Raw genomic sequence first — 16120 nt, 5'->3', positions numbered from 1 at the left:
TCCACCACCCAGCCACAGCTCCGGCAAAATCCTAGCTTTTTTTTTTTTTTTTTTTTTTAATTTAAGTCATAAAGAAGAGAATTTGAGATCATGTATATGGGAACACTCTGAAAACTGTAAAAGGCACAATACAAACTCGAGAGGAATATTGAACAATAAGTCTTAGGCATGCAGCATGATAAGCTCAATGAAAAGAACATAAAAATATCATATTAAGGTAAAAAAATGCATAGATTTTATACAGGAAGGTCTATTCAAAGATACCCACAAAGTTTTTTTGGTTGGTTGGGTATCAGGGATTGAATTTAGAGACACTCAACTACTGAGCCACATCCCCAGTCCTATTTTGTATTTTATTTAGAAACAGGGTCTCACTGAGTTGCTTGGTGCCTCACTTTTGCAGAGGCTAGCTTTGAACTCAAAATCCTCCTGCCTCAGCCTCCCAAACCACTGGGATTATAGGCATGCACCACCACACCAGCAAAGATATCCATAAAGTTTTAACTGCTTCTGTTTTAAATAAGTTATCTCATACATTATAAATAACATAAAATCACATCATAGAAAGCATACTTACAGAGCAATAAAGAAATTTATCCTGGTATGCTCATTTATAGTAAATTTAGCTCTCTTGAAATAAACAAAGGTCATAGCCAAAAGATACTATAAGGAAAAAAGTTAGAAATTAACATTTGCTTTCATAAATTGTCCAAATAGTTAAATTTATTTATTTATTAATATTTATTTTTTAGTTTTCGGTGGACACAACATCTTTATTTTATTTTATGTGGTGCTGAGGATCGAACCCAACGCCCCGCGAATGGCGAATGCCAGGCAAGCGCGTTACCGTTTGAGCCACATCCCCAGCCCCAAACAGTTAAATTTAAAATTTTTTTTTTATTAACAAGTTAAAAAGCATTATCTTTATTATAGTATCAATTTGAGTACTTTTTTGTTTCCTGTAATCAATCCATGTCAATAGTGATAGTTATTGACCATTTATTAACTAGATAAGACTCCTAAATTTTATTTGTAAATAATTTTTTGAATTAAAACCCCATTTTTCTAACTTAAAATTCAAACCTATAGATAAGCTGAAGTAATATTAAAGTAACTATACATGGTTCATATAGACTCACAAATTATTATTTTGCAGCATTTGCTTTATATTTGTGTGTGTGACACACACACACAATACACTTTTCTTCTAAACTTTTATTTGTAGACATCCATGCTCACCTCCCTGCCTTTTTTTCTTGGTGCTGGTGATTATGTATGCTAAATATATGGCATCATGTATGCTAAATATATGCTCTACCACTGAACCCTGATACTTATTTTTCAAGTAACTTTCAGGAGTTTTCTAAATAACTCAAGAAATTAGAATAAGATGACTCCACTCCCACGGGGAAAACATATTTTAAATGTATTATTAGAAAGCTACATGGCTAACCTGTTATTAGAACACAACAGGATCTTACTATTCAAATTACAAACAAGTTATAATTGTAATATTTTCTTTCTCATAAAATACCCATTCATCTTATAGTCACAGTATTGGGCACCAAGGTGATTCCAAGTTTTCATGTGACTTCTGGTAAAGGATTATTAAAGTAGTGTTGATACAGTTCTCTTTTCAACTACTGCCCCCTGCTGTCCACAACTTTAATGCATAAAAAAAGCCATAAAGTTTAAAAAAACGATTCCACAGAAAATGGATATTTGATATTAAAACATTACTGTAAATTTTAAAGTGTTAGTGACATTGTGATTATGTTTTAAAATCCTTTATTTAAAAATATTTATGGATTAAAGGCTAGGATGTCTGCAATTTGCCTGAAGATAATCCAGTCTCAAGGGCAGGGATTTAGAAGAAACAAAAATGGCCATGAATTCATGACTGTGGTAGCCAGATGAGAAGTACCCAGTGGGCCTTCATACAATATGATTTACTTTAAGTTGTATATATTTGGAATTTTCAAAAATGAAGTTTCCAAAATTTAAAATAAACACTTTTCATTTTATCTTTGCCATCTTAAGTGGGAAGTAAAAACATTCACTTCAATACTTAGTAGTACTTAATCATAAGCTAAATTTCCAATCATTCCTTTTGTTTACACATTTAAAGTGTGATGTGAAGTTATGCTGAACTGTCAACATGACTGCCTAGTCTAAAATGGCACTTACAAAGCTGAAATTGTAAATTGTAAATTGTAACTATTTAGCTAACTCAAAAAGCATAGAAACAATTCTCTTTTGTCTAATAACAGAGCATAAAAATGTGGCTAAGTGAAGTTAGCCAATCACAAAAAAAACAAATGCAGAATGTTTTCTTTAAGAAAGCTGATTCATAGAGGCATAGGGAGGGGGAGCATGGGAGGAATAGATGAACTCTAGATAGGGCAGAGGGGTGGGAGGGGAAGGGAGTGGGCATGTGGTAATTAATGATGGTTGAATGTGATGATCATTATTATCCAAAGTACACGTATGGGACACGAATTTGTGTGAATTACTACGTATACAGAGATATGAAAAATTGAGTTCTATATATGAGTTGTAATGTATTCCACTGTTTTATTAAAGAAAAAAGCATAAAACAGCATTGTTCTGAGAATGTAAGTTAGATATTATGTAAACTTGAATAGCCCTAAATAAAAAACATGATAAACTAATTTTACCCTACAAAATCATTGAGATTTGGTGCGGGGCAGCAGGTGCAGGGGCACTTTACCACTGACTACATTCTCAGGCCTTTTTATTAATTTTGAGACAGGATCTTGCTAAATTGCTGATGTTGGTCTAGAACTTACAATCCTCCTGCCTCAGCCTCTGGAATCACTGAGATTATACCTATTTGTTTGTTTTATCTTTTTTTTTTTTTCAATTATAGCTTTCTTTCTTTTTTTTAAACCTTTTTATTTTTCTTTATTTATATGTGGTGCTGAATATTGAACCCAGTGCCTGACACATGCTAGATAAGTGCTCTACCACTGAGCCGCAACTCCAGCCCTTGTTTTATCTTAATAAAATATTCAAATATTCAAATGTTTAAGAAACTGCTACAAAAGGAGTGAATCTCAAAATATTTTCCCTGCAGCCTGATAAAAGGTAATAATTCTAATAAAAATGTATCAAGTCTATATTGATTCTTGTTTTCAATAAAAGATATAAACTTAGATATAAACTTCATTTAAATCTAATCAATAATATTCACTGAAATCTATGTAGTATATTATTCCAAAAATTAAGGTGTAAGGATTTTGTGTTGAAGAAACAATGCAGTCTGTTTTCCTAGTCTTAGTAAAATAAGCTCTTAGTTTTTATTAAAGTTCTGATGATCTAGTAACATAATAAATGCTAATGATTTATATTGTTACCAAATTTACCTTGTCTGCAATTTTACAGCAGCAGTCCATCCACAAGAAATCTTGAATTAAATCATCATCTACAACAAAACACAGCTATGACTTACCTTTTAATAATAAAATATCTCCTTTTGAAGACTTACTTTCTATATCAAGATATTATAAATGATGCTTAGAAATCCAACAAAAATGGCTAGACCAGTGTAGTCTAAGGTGTAATTGTCAGTAGTTACCATATTTGCTATAGCAAGTACCATACAAAAAGCTACTGCCTTATCTTTTATCTTTCCATCTGATTTGCCTCCCCTCCCTATGTATGAAGCTCAGCTTTAAGGGAGAATGGTATGTGTTTTGTTTATTGACTACCTAATAGCATATTATGTAATTCTAGCTCATCATTTCTTTCCAAAATCAAACTTTTTTTGGGGGGGGGTACTGGGGATTGAACTGAAGGGCACTCAACCACTGAGCCACATTCCCAGCCCTATTTTGTATTTTATTTAGAGTCAAGGGTTCTCACTGAGTTTCTTAGTGCCTTGCCATTGCTGAGGCTGGCTTTGTGAGATCCTCTTGTTTCAGCCTCCAGAGCCACTGCGATTACAGGCATGCACCACTGTGCCCGGTTCCAAAGTACAGTTGGAAATGAAAACTGACAGATAATTCAGCTTTAAACAAATTATTTAATGAATACTGTTTTATTGGTTTTTTGTTTGGTAACTGGGATTGAACCCAGGGGTGCTTAAGTTGCTTAGGGCCTTGCTAAATTGTTGAGGCTGGCTTTAGACTTATGATCCTCAGCCTCCCAAGCTGCTGGGATTATAAGTGTTGTACCCAGCATGAATACTTCCTTTCAGTTTCCAGGGATTTTAGTGTTGGATTTTCTCTTTTATTTATCTGTTTCACTTATCTATTATTCAAATACATATGAAAATATTTATAAAAAAAAGAGGTTCAAAATTTACTATTTATAATTAATATTTAATTTGGGAAAACATAAATACTAAAGGTGAAAATACATAATCTCAAAATATATTGGTAGTTTTTAGGATATAATCTAGGAAAATCTGCTTTTTTGCATTCCCCTACCCTTTCCTTTTATTTTTATTTATTTATTTAATTTGTGGTATGGGGGATTGAACACAGGGACACTCTTCCACTGAGATACAGTCCAGCCTTTTTTATTTTTATATTGATAGGGTCTAAATTGCCAAGACTAGCCTTGAATCTGTCATCTCCTGTCTTAGCTTTCCAACTAGCTGAGATTACAAGGCATGCAGCATTGGGCCCAGCTCATTCTCCCACCCCACATTTTATATAACAAAGCATAATTCCTTTATAGTCATTTTACATGCTACAAATATCATCAATGTAATAAAATTTTGGAAAGTTCTAAGAATAACTACTGATTTTCCTGAGAATTAATTTTTGGCTTTTGAGGGGGTGGTACTAGGGATGGAACCCAGGGGTACTTTAACACTGAGCTACATCCTGGCCCTTTTAAAATTTGACATAGTGTCTTGCTAAATTGCAGAGACTGGCCTCGAACTTGCAATCCTCTTGCCTTACTCAGCCTCCTGAGTTGCTGAGATTACAAGTATGTGCCACCACACGAGCTTCCATTTTTATTTCTTGTTACCAAAGCTAACAGTAGGTATTTTCTCATGTATCTGATGACCAGTTATCAGTACTAAAGAAGTTTATAAGAAATAATTTTATCCTATACAATTTTAAAATTTTTTTGTGGTATTGGGGATCAAACCCAGGGCCTCACATGTGCTAAGCAAGCACCACCACTGAGCTATGTTCCCCAATTTTTGTCACTGTCACCCATATACACACATACATATACACACACACACACACACACACTTTTCTAGCTGTCAATGGACCTTTATGTTTTTATTTATATGCAGTGCTGACACTCAAACCTAATGCCTCATACACGCTGGGCAAATGCTCTACCACTAAGCTATGACCCCAGCCTATGTCCTATCCTTAATAAGGAGAAAGGGAAACTTGTGTTAACATTATAATTCCTGATGAGGGAGCATTTTTTTTTATATCTTCTTCTACTTTTATTCCTTATATATATTTCCTTTTCCTTCTTCTTTTTAAAGATCTCACTTTTTTCATTGGTTTCTTTATATCTTAACCAGCTTGCCTTAATGCAACTGGCTTTCCTCTATAAACAAGGAGAACTGTTACCTATGTCCACCAAATTACAGTATCAACTGACTTTATTCATTCCCAAAGGTACTTCCCAGAACCCATGTAGCCTACCCCATTTTCTAATCTGTCTACCTTACTTACCATATCTCCAAATAAAGATTCCTGTTCTTTCTTGGCTAGTAGAAGTACTATAAAGAAGATTCTTTTTGCCTATTACAGAATTTATCAGCATAGGAGCATTGTCTCATGATTTGAACAAATTCAAACTCAAATTTTATGTGAACATGATAAAACATTTGTTAATTTTTTATAATATTCCCAAGATATAATACTTGTAATACTGAACTTTTCTAGAGAAACCAACATCCATTTGCTTGGTTTTAGCTGTGAAAGTCCTGGGAAACCCTTAAGCCTGGGTTGGTAGCTCACTTGAGTCTTCATGTATTATTTTACTTTATGTCAAATAAAACTCATGCTATGATCCAAAAGTGCTCATAATCTACATTTGATTCACTTGGATTTAAGTAGTCTAGAAGCTAGATGAGTCTGAATTAATTAATTTTTGGTACTGGGAACTGAGCTCCATCCCCAGGATCTCACTAAATTGCAGAGACTGGTCTTGAATTTTTGATCCTCCTAACTCAGCCTCCTGAGTTACTGGAATTACATATGTGTACTGCTCATTTTAGATGAATCTGAATTTTTAATCCATTAGCAAGAAAAGCAATCAAAACTTCAACATTTAAAAAAAGACTAGTAAAAACAAATGCAAACTTGGTTGGAGATGGAACATTTGACACAGAAAATAATATTATTCTCTTAGGTCTCTATGAAAATGATAAAATATATGTTTATAATTTAACATATTTTATAATTACACTATTAGATATTTTAAACCTACCAAATAATTTAAAGAAAGCAGTCATTTCCTGACGCTGTATAACCAGACAAGGTCCTTTAGGGCGTTTAGATTTGTTATTATATGCATTTTTTTCAGATGCTTGCCAACTATCTTTAAAAATAGGACGCTTCAGATTAATGGTTTTTTTAGGCTGATGTGATCTATTCGGCCCTGATTTTACGTGAACAGTGACAGTAGGTGGTGTCTCACAACACATCTGATTGTGCCTCATTTTGGTTCCCCAAGATTCCTGTAAAAATAAAACATTAATTATTTATCACATTCATTCATTTCTATATAAAAACTAATTGAGTAATCTACCGGAAGCAGTCATCTGAACTGTTACTGAACTTGCTATTTAAAATGTTATTTGTGATAGTGACTCACATTAGAAATTGCTTTTAGAATTCAGTGCCAGGAAAAGCTATGCTTCTTTTGGGTAGCTAATATACTTTCTCTTCCCAAATAATCAGATACTGTATACCACTTTGCTTCGACTATTCTGGAATTAGAACTAAATTTGAAAGTATAAAAACCATGCTGCGTTCATTATCTATTTGTGGTGTTCTTTTTACCTGATTTTTTTAAATTCTGCTTGAACTGGCATAATTTTATTACATGGTTGTTAAACACCACCCTCAAATTATTTTATAGAATAAGGCAAACTATCACCAATTATAGAACTTAACTGGTTCCATAATTCTCTTTCCTTTATTATGTTTCACTCCTCTCCCCCTATTCTTTTTCTTAGATCCTGAGGTCCAACTAAATTGGAGGTAATTATGGAGTTGGGGTGGGGGTACTATAAACTCCATAGAAAGATAAATAGGTGATAAATTGAGACTTGAAACTTGTCTAACAACTAGAACTTAATTACTGATGTCAAGTGTTGTACTGAAAAGCAACCCTTTCCATAAAAATATCTGTAAATTCCTTTTTTTGTTACAGTTGCTTATTCAATAGCATTTATTGGTATTTATTGACTAGTTGAAAATAATTCTAGCAAAGAAATGTATGACAGTTTCATAAATTGTTCTATTTTTAAACATTTTGAGTATATGATCATCCTATTGGAATGGCTGATAATAAATGTATATGAATATACAGTGTTATGATCTAATAAAATCTGAAACAAAGTTAATCCATCAGTATTTAACCATATACATGAACATTACTTTGGTGGTGATTACTAAACATAGATACTAGTTAGTATTACTTCTGTGGTCAGTGTGTTTTTAGGGTACTTGGGAAATGGAGGTATGAATGGGCAAAGCAGTATACTACTCTAAGATCCTAATGAGAACCTCTGAATCCATGACTCACAGTGACCCAGGCAGCCATGCCTCCCTTGGTGTTCAAGGATTTAGGTTCAGATTCTCCTTCCTGACCCTCAGAAATTTCCCTGCTGAAGGAAGGAATGGAAAATAAGATTGGATGTAGTGAGGCTGGAGCAGCACTGTCCAATATAATGAGAGCCACATATATAATTTTACACTATTTTAGAACCACATTTAAAAAGAAAAGGCAAACCAATATATCCAAAATATCATTTTTAACAGGTAATCAATATAAAAATTAATAAGATATTTTATATTCTAAATATTTGAAATCTAGTGTGTTATTTACACTTATTTACAATTATGGTGCTTTTTTTAACAATTTACATGAAATGTAAATTAACAGTTCACATGAAATGTAAGTCCTATAAAAAATAAAGTTGTGTATAAGGGAAAATATTTTATACTCCTTCACTTTTTCAATTTAAAGTAAAAAATTCTTCAGTTGCACCAGCCACTGAATATAGACATATGTGGATAGTGGCTACTGTATTAGATGCCACATTACAAAGAACTTGGAGGAAGAAATTATCCTTAATTGGTTCTCTCCTATTTTGATTCCCTCTCCTCCCCCCATCCTTTTTCCTAGATCTTATCTTAAGGTCCAGCCAAATTAAAAGTAATTATGAAACTGGAGTAGGGGTGCCATAACTCCATACAAAGATGAATAAGTGATAACATGAGCCTTGAAATGTGTGTAAGAACTTTCTGCTCTTTCCTACCCACTTCATCTGGGAGACAGCTGGAGGCCTCATCTGCATCTTTTCTGAGTAAGAGCAGCCTTATATCTAGATGGATATAGATATCTCAAATTGGGTTGGGTGGTGTGGGCTAGGTTCAGAGGTGGGATGTACCAGAATACAGAATAGCTGTAGCACATCTTTCAGGATATGATTTTTATTCAATGGTAAATAGTTGTAAGTAGTTTTCATATAAAAACAACCATGGATAAATCATGAAATACAATGCAATTTTTCTATCACTCAAAAAGGCAAAATATCATGCTTACAGTAGGCCTCTTTACATAAGTCCATTAAACCTTTGGTTATGTATTGGGATATTTAATATAAAATTTGAGAAAAACAAAAGAAAGCAAATATCTGAAATTCCCAAATAGAGATATACAGATGTTAATAAGCAAACTTTGATAGGAAAGTTGTGGATAAAGGGCTTAAGGCAAGGAGATATCAATGTTATAGTCTCAATCAAATTCACCTCAATTGTGCTTTTTGTTTAGATATATCAAGAGGAGTTCTGCTTGTAAGTAAGAGGAAAAGAATGAAAGGCAAATCTAAATACAGGCCATTTTTTGAGGGCAAGAGATAGGCAAAGAGGGGGAATAGAAGAAACTATTGCTCCTATAGTAAAATTCTTTAATGAATTTTTACATGGGTTATACTAACATTTAAAAAAATCTTACCAAGGTGCTGGAGAGTGGCCAAGAGGTAAAGCCCTTTGGCATGGTGAAAGGTATGCACAAGTATGCACAAGGTCCAGGGTTCAATCCCCATCATCACAGAAAAGCAAAAGTAAAATTCATATTTGAATAAAATATCTGAGATTTAAAATTATATTTTGTAAATATATCTAATAAATTCTATGGGTATCTGAAATAATTCTTCTCTGGCACAATGTGCATAGAATCATACAAGAGAAGCAGAAGTAGTTTGGAGATTCATTTGTCTATTTGATCTAACAGCAAATCCACTGGCAACTCAAGTCAGGGCAGTCAGGTAAGTTGCAGCTGCCTTATAATTGCAATCACACACTGAGCACTTGATAATGTGTCAGACATAATCTCATTTAATTCTCAAAACATCTCAGTAAGTTGGGTATTTTACCTTATTTTCTAGATGAAAAATTTGAGGCTTAGAGAAGTTAGGATATTTGCCCATAAACCATGTAGTGATAAAAGTAGAACTTGGATCCAAGACTATTTCACTCCAAATCTCATATTTTTTAACCACTAAATAACTATTTTAAACATTAAATGAAATCATTGTCAAATACTTGACATACAGTTAGCATTCCAATGTTACTTATTATCACCTTGCGAGGAAAACATAAACCTAGTGATAATGCAAACAATATACAAATTTAATTCTAGCATTTGCAGTCTAACTGCACACAATAAATTGTGGCAGTGGCTTCTTGTCTTTGGGGTGTATGTTGCCCATGCTAGTCTCAAACCCCTCAAATAATTCTCCCATTTCAGCCTCTGAATTAGCTTGGATTATAGGCATATGCCACTATACCTGGCTTCATTTAATGTTTGAGTTAAGCCACTACTATGAGGAAGAACCACTTTTGGGGGGTGGGGGTTGGGGGTTGGGGTGGAGATTGAACCAAGGGCCTTGTATATAATAATCTTTTTGATAAAATAACTTAAGAAGAATCTTTATTGAAATGACTACAACATTTCTATCATAACCAGCATTATCTAATTATTGAAAAATAATACAGCAAATTGAGAAAAAATATTCTGGCAAATTGCTGGAAGTTTTGCTACAGTTATTATATCTCCATAATTTTGATGATTTAAATTTTTCAATTTTTAATCATCTAATGGTTATAAAGGCTTTTGACCTCATCCAACTGTTAGGTGCTAAGGCATTGTTTTCAAATATTTATTTTTTAGTTAGGTGGACACAATATCTTTATTTTTATGTAGTGCTGAGGATCGAACCCAGTGCCCTCACGCATGCTAGGTGGATGCTCTACATCTGAACCACAATCCCAGTAAGTGCTAAGGCATTTTAAAAATAATTAATTGGCACAGTTCCTTTGATGAATTCAAATCTGATTAGAAATTGTATTACGTATAATACACTTCCATGTAGTGGTAGGAGTGAATAGAATATTCAGCTGAATAGAATTAAAGTTAGAAAATGAGGCAGGAAGTATGAACATGCAATGATTAGAAGAAAATGAACAACAGCTAGAACAGTATTCAAATGAGTGGGTTTTTTGTTTCTTTCTAAAGAGAGGGTACTTAAATCGGTCTAAACGCAAAAGGGACTGGTTCAGGATTTAAGACTTGATTATGTCTCATTAGCTATGTGACCTTAGGTTATTTAACTTCTGGAAGCCTCGGTTTCCTCACTCATGATATTGAAATAAAAGCACTTAGGTTTACTCAGAATCCAGTAGATAGTAAGTACTCAGTAAAAATGACACATTAGGTATTATCAATAATACCATATTTTGTAGAGTCTGAGAAAAGGAACCACATGGGTAATACCTAGCACAGTGCTGAATGCTTAGCAAAAACTGTAGCAGCATCATTTTTTGTATCTTCTTTACCAGGAAGGGTGTCTTTCAAGGAAAGAAGGGTTTGAATATGAGTTTGAGCCAAGTTTCACTTCAAGTACTAAATATATTTAAATGTTAAATTCTTATTGGTAACGGAATTCGCTAGTATTTGGAAACATGCTAGTTATAGAATTCGTAACTACACGTACATGTTCTCAATTTCATCACAGCAAATCCGTCTCTAAAGAATGTACTTTACCTCAGTATTTTTGTTTTTGTGGGATGGAGGCACTGAAGGTTGGACCCGGGGCGCTCTACCCCTGAGTCGTATCCCCAGCCCTTTTTTAGACAGGGTCTCGCTAAGTTGCCCAGGCTGGCCCTGAACTTGCGACCCTCCTGCCTCGGCGTCCCGGGTCCCGGGGATCTCAAGCGTGCGCCTCTATTCCCGGCTACGTCACAGGCTTTTCTAAGGACTAGAAGCTAGGTGGTCCCCAGTCGTACTGGAGTCTTCTAAGAGGGCAGCTGCCTAACTGGAGGTACAGGCTAAGGCACAGCACGGCGCCACCGCGGGCCGGCGCTCTGGACGCTGGTGCGGACGCCGGGGCGGGGGTGCGTGTCCTGGGACCCGCGGAAGAGGGGAAGGCAGGACTTACCCCCCCAAGACCGCCGCCCCTGTTCCGGGGAAAGGAGGCGGGCGGGCGGATGCCCGGCCCCGGGTTTCTCCCTGAGGCACCCGGACCGCCTACGACCCCGGTGAATGAGTGCGGGGACGTCTCCAGCCCCCGGTCCCTCCCGCCTGGCCTTTCCCCGTCCTGCCCAGCTCCCCCAGCTCCGCACCAGCACGCCCGCCCCGCCCGGCCTTCGCCTCTCCCGAGCCCCTGGCCGCAGGAGCTGGCGTGCGCTCGAGGCCGCGAGGGCACCCGCGGAATTCACCGGTGCAGGGGTGTGGGTCGGGGACGAGGCCGCGGCGCTTGTTAGGGGGCAGAGACGCGGCCACTTTCTCACACAGGTGGGCGGCGGAGTGGGCCGCCAGCGGCCACCGACCGGCCAGACACAGCCGAAACTCTCTGGAGGCTGGTCTGCCGGCCCGACCCGGCGGTTCGAGCAGAGATACCTGCGGAGACCCACGAAGGGTGCGCCGCCCGCCTCTGCCTCAGCTCCCGGCTTCAGGCGGTTGTGCGCAGGTCGCTCGACTCCTCACCACCTCCTAGCAGAGCCCCCGCCCGCAGCCGGCGGCGCGTGGCCCGAGGGGCCAATCAGCGCGCAGGGCAGGCAGCAGGGCGGGGCTGACGCCAGCGCCTCGCCAAGTCCCCGCCTGCGCGGACCCAGGCGGCTCAGCCCACTTCTACCGTTATCAGGCTGCGGGGCGAGGCCCGTGCACGGCTCGCGGCACCTCCTAGTTTGCTCTCTTTTCCAGCGACACGCCCCCAAATCAGTCGGTGATGAGACGGTTAGCTTCCCGCAGCCAGACCGTGTGGCCCTGCAGGGCTGGGGCCACAGTTCTCGTCCCTACTTTGAGAGGTTCCTGGGAGAATGCAGCTGCGCAGTTACCACGTACGCGGTCACGTTACCCGCTTAAACCAAGAGTGTTTTTTATTTTTATTTTTTTATGACACAGTAATGTTCTACTGTTTTAAGCCCTAAATTTCGTCAACCGCAGGACTTTGCCCCCCGCCACGCCTGAGGTGTAGTAGGTACTTAATAATAAAATGATCCTTCACAGCTTTTACCCCCCCACACACACACCTTTCCTTTCCTTTTCCCACGCAGAACCTGCTTTTCTTCCGTTCACACTCATGCACTTTAAAAAAAAAAATACTTTTTTTTTTTTTCACGTTGCTAGTCTTTCATTTACCTTTTTCTTTAGGTGGTACTGGGAATCGAACCAAGGGCCTCTACACGTGCCAGGCAAGCACTGTATGACTAATCCACATCCCCAGCCCGTCTTTTGTTTCTAATGACTACATAATATTACAGAACGGATGGGTCGTATTTAAATCACTTGATATTTAGATTTCTTGCAGATTTTTTGGCTACTATAATTATTACACTTAGAAAAGTAATTTAGGCTTGCCTATTTGTGATACTTCCCTTAGTTCTTCATTCAGCAACTCTGAAAACCCAGTCTTAGGGTCCCTTCTTAGCAAAATCACCTACAGGTAAGAAGAGAGGACATCTTAAGAGCTAATTTTTCTTGACAAAGTCCTCTGGCATTTTCTTCACGACCTTTAAATGGGGGAATGGATCAAGAGCACCATTTAGTTGTAAAATTTTCAGGAAAATGGCTGCTTCAAGTTTGTTTCTTGAGGTCCCAAGGATGCGTCCAAGGTTTCTCTTTTCTCTTTTACAAGGTATCAGGGTTTCCTGTGATTATAAATTTCCAGACTTGTGTTTTTGTTGTACTGAATAATGACTACCCACTACAACACAATATAACAAACTGGGAAGGAAAATTAATTAAAACAATATGGCGCTACCCTTCTAGAACTTTCTAGACAGATAAATACACAACTATATATCAAAAGGAAATTAGATGAAAGTACTCCTTAGAATCCCCAAATCTTGGGCTGGGGATAGCTCAGTTGGTAGTAGTGCTTTCCTCCAGTGTACAAGGCCCTGGGTTCAATCCTCAGTCATACCCCCCCCCCACACACACACACACAAATAGTCCCCATCAGAATCCCAAAATCTTTGCAGTTTGCATTTTACAAAATCTGTAAAATATTAAACTCAGCAAACACACATAAATGTTAAAGTTTTTGGGGAAACAGCTTACTGAAAATTATTTTACCTTATACATCAACAAATCTACGTGTGCAATGATACCACCTGATTTGTAAAAGTAGGACAATTTCATTTTGTGGGTAAACAGTTAAGCAGTGGTTGGGAACATAAGTAGATTTTGTTAGCTTTTTCCTTGTATTTTTCATTTGACCTGAAACTTGAATGAGGACCCAAGCATTTGAATGAAGACTCTTGACTATTCTTTCTCTCTTATCCATCCAGTTCACCATCTCTCAAGATGGCCTTGTTTATTCCCTTACTAAAAAATCATTGCTGATTGCCCATAACCTTGACCATCTTCTGCACTGTGTCCACAACTCCTCCAGTTTGTTCCCATTCTACTTTCCCAAATGTATCTCTTTCCATTCTTACAAGTAAGAATTCTTTAACTCTGTTGCTTTTTTCTGAACATGTCTTAAACTTTTCCCACTTCTTTGACCTTGCATATAGTATGCTCTCTTCATTACTCTTTAAATTTTCTATCTGGTCTCCATCTTTTAACACCCAGCTTATATCATCCCATTATCATTTGAGTAATAAGTGCAGAGCTCTGTGCCACTCTTGAACTCCTATAACATTTTCTGCAGTTCTCATTTTACAGAAGCTTATTAATCAGTTATTTAAAAATATTTTTGTGTATATACTTTTACATGAAGGAATCTGTATGCATGTTTTTAAAAGAAGAGTGAAATTATGGAATTTGCCAGTAATTGGTTGGAGTTGGAGAATATCATGCAAAGTGAAATAAGCCGGATCCCACAGGACGAATGTTTTCTCTAATATGCGGATGCTAATTCACAATAAGGCGGGGGGGGGGGGGGGGTGAGGGGGGACTAGGGGAAAATAGCATTACCACCTTACCTTAAATTAGATAGAAGTAAGTGATGGGAGAGGAGGGGAGGGGATGCAGGGATAGGAAAGATAGAATGAAACAGACATTGTTACTGTATGTATATATGTGACTGCATGACCAATGATTCTGCAATATGTACACTTAGAAAATTGAGAAATTATATCACATCTATGTATGATATATCAAAGTGCATAAATGCATTTCTACTAGCATGTATAACTAATTAAATAAAAAAATTTTTAAAAAGGTAAATTCAGTTCTCATACTTGAATGTGTTAGTCAGTTTTCTGCTATTGTAACAAATACCTGACATAAATAAACTTAAAAATAGGAAAGGTTAAAAAAAGAAAGGAAATATATGTACAAAATATACATGTAACACATATGTAGGTTGAAGCCTAAAACAAAAACTCATGAAAGTACCATCCACCAAAACCATATGACTCATATATCCAAGAAACAGAACAACAGTACTGTTTAGATTTTATATGGTCCTCTTCCCTCCATTAGTCTCCAATAGGTCACTTTTTCCCTGGTTCCTTTTTCTTCAGATTTATCCTAAAACACAAGTTTTATTTGTGAATTAATACTCAGCCTTTGTATTCATCATAGATTTGACCATGCTAATGAATGACACTGCAGATCACTATTACATTTCTTCTGCTCCATTAATATATTGCATCAATGCTCCTGTCAATGGGCATTTGGGCCTTTTATTTATTTTTATTGTGAATGCATTGAGCATTCTCATACAGACTTGGTCATCAGCTGCAATGTTTATACCTGGCACGGGGTCTGATTGGTCAGTGTTCATGGCTTAAAGTCAAATAGTTTTGATACTTCTTGTATATGCCCTATGATGCACACATGCAGTTTTTCTATAAATGTTTCAAAATAAAACCGATGAGCTATTGGGAAATATACATGTTCAACTTTACAAGGTTAAATAGAGGACACCAATTGATGTTTTTCAGCACTCCTTTTCTATGTGTTCTACCCAACCCTCCAAGCCATTTGGGTGCAGGGATAGTGGCTATGTTCTGCAATCTCCCCCCTCTTCACCGTGTAGGAGTCATATGGGCTTATTTTTTTGTACTAGGGATTGAACCCAGGGGTGCACTCTATCACTGAGCTACATCCCCAGTTCTTTTTGTTTTGAGATAGGGTCTCCAAGAATGGAGCCTGGGTAATTACTCTTAAACAGAAAAGACAAGACATAAATAAACTCTGGGTATCGGGAATAATCAATCTAACAAAATAACAGAACTTATTAATAATTTCTGCCTGGAAGAGTTTTCTCCACTGTACCACTTATTTTGTTCCTTACTGAAGAGTGTGTGTGTGTGTGTGTAAAACATTTTTTTTTTCTCCCTGTACTTCTATCTTGACTTAATCCTTATTTGTTATATGAAGAAATAGCCTCTCCACTTTAAAGTTTTTATTCCTGGTTTAAGTGCTC

General features: G+C 37.0%; 1 protein-coding gene across 1 annotated transcript in view; it reads right to left on the bottom strand.

Moving 5' to 3' along the window:
* Positions 1-12192, bottom strand: part of Spdya (speedy/RINGO cell cycle regulator family member A) — a 34518-nt gene extending 22326 nt beyond the window's left edge. The window contains exons 1-4 of the mRNA XM_027933540.2: positions 12139-12192; positions 6436-6685; positions 3387-3445; positions 578-663 (exon numbers count right to left, since the gene is read on the bottom strand). Coding sequence (XP_027789341.2) covers positions 578-663; positions 3387-3445; positions 6436-6667 — 377 coding nt within the window. The 5' untranslated portion in view covers positions 6668-6685; positions 12139-12192. The remainder of the gene's footprint in view (positions 1-577; positions 664-3386; positions 3446-6435; positions 6686-12138) is intronic.
* Between the last annotated feature and the right edge of the window lie 3928 nt (positions 12193-16120).

This window comes from Marmota flaviventris, chromosome 14, assembly GCF_047511675.1.
Source record: "Marmota flaviventris isolate mMarFla1 chromosome 14, mMarFla1.hap1, whole genome shotgun sequence".
NCBI lineage: Eukaryota > Metazoa > Chordata > Mammalia > Rodentia > Sciuridae > Marmota > Marmota flaviventris.
The sequence above is the reverse complement of the archived record's forward strand: the minus strand, read 5'-3'. Positions and strand labels throughout refer to the sequence as shown.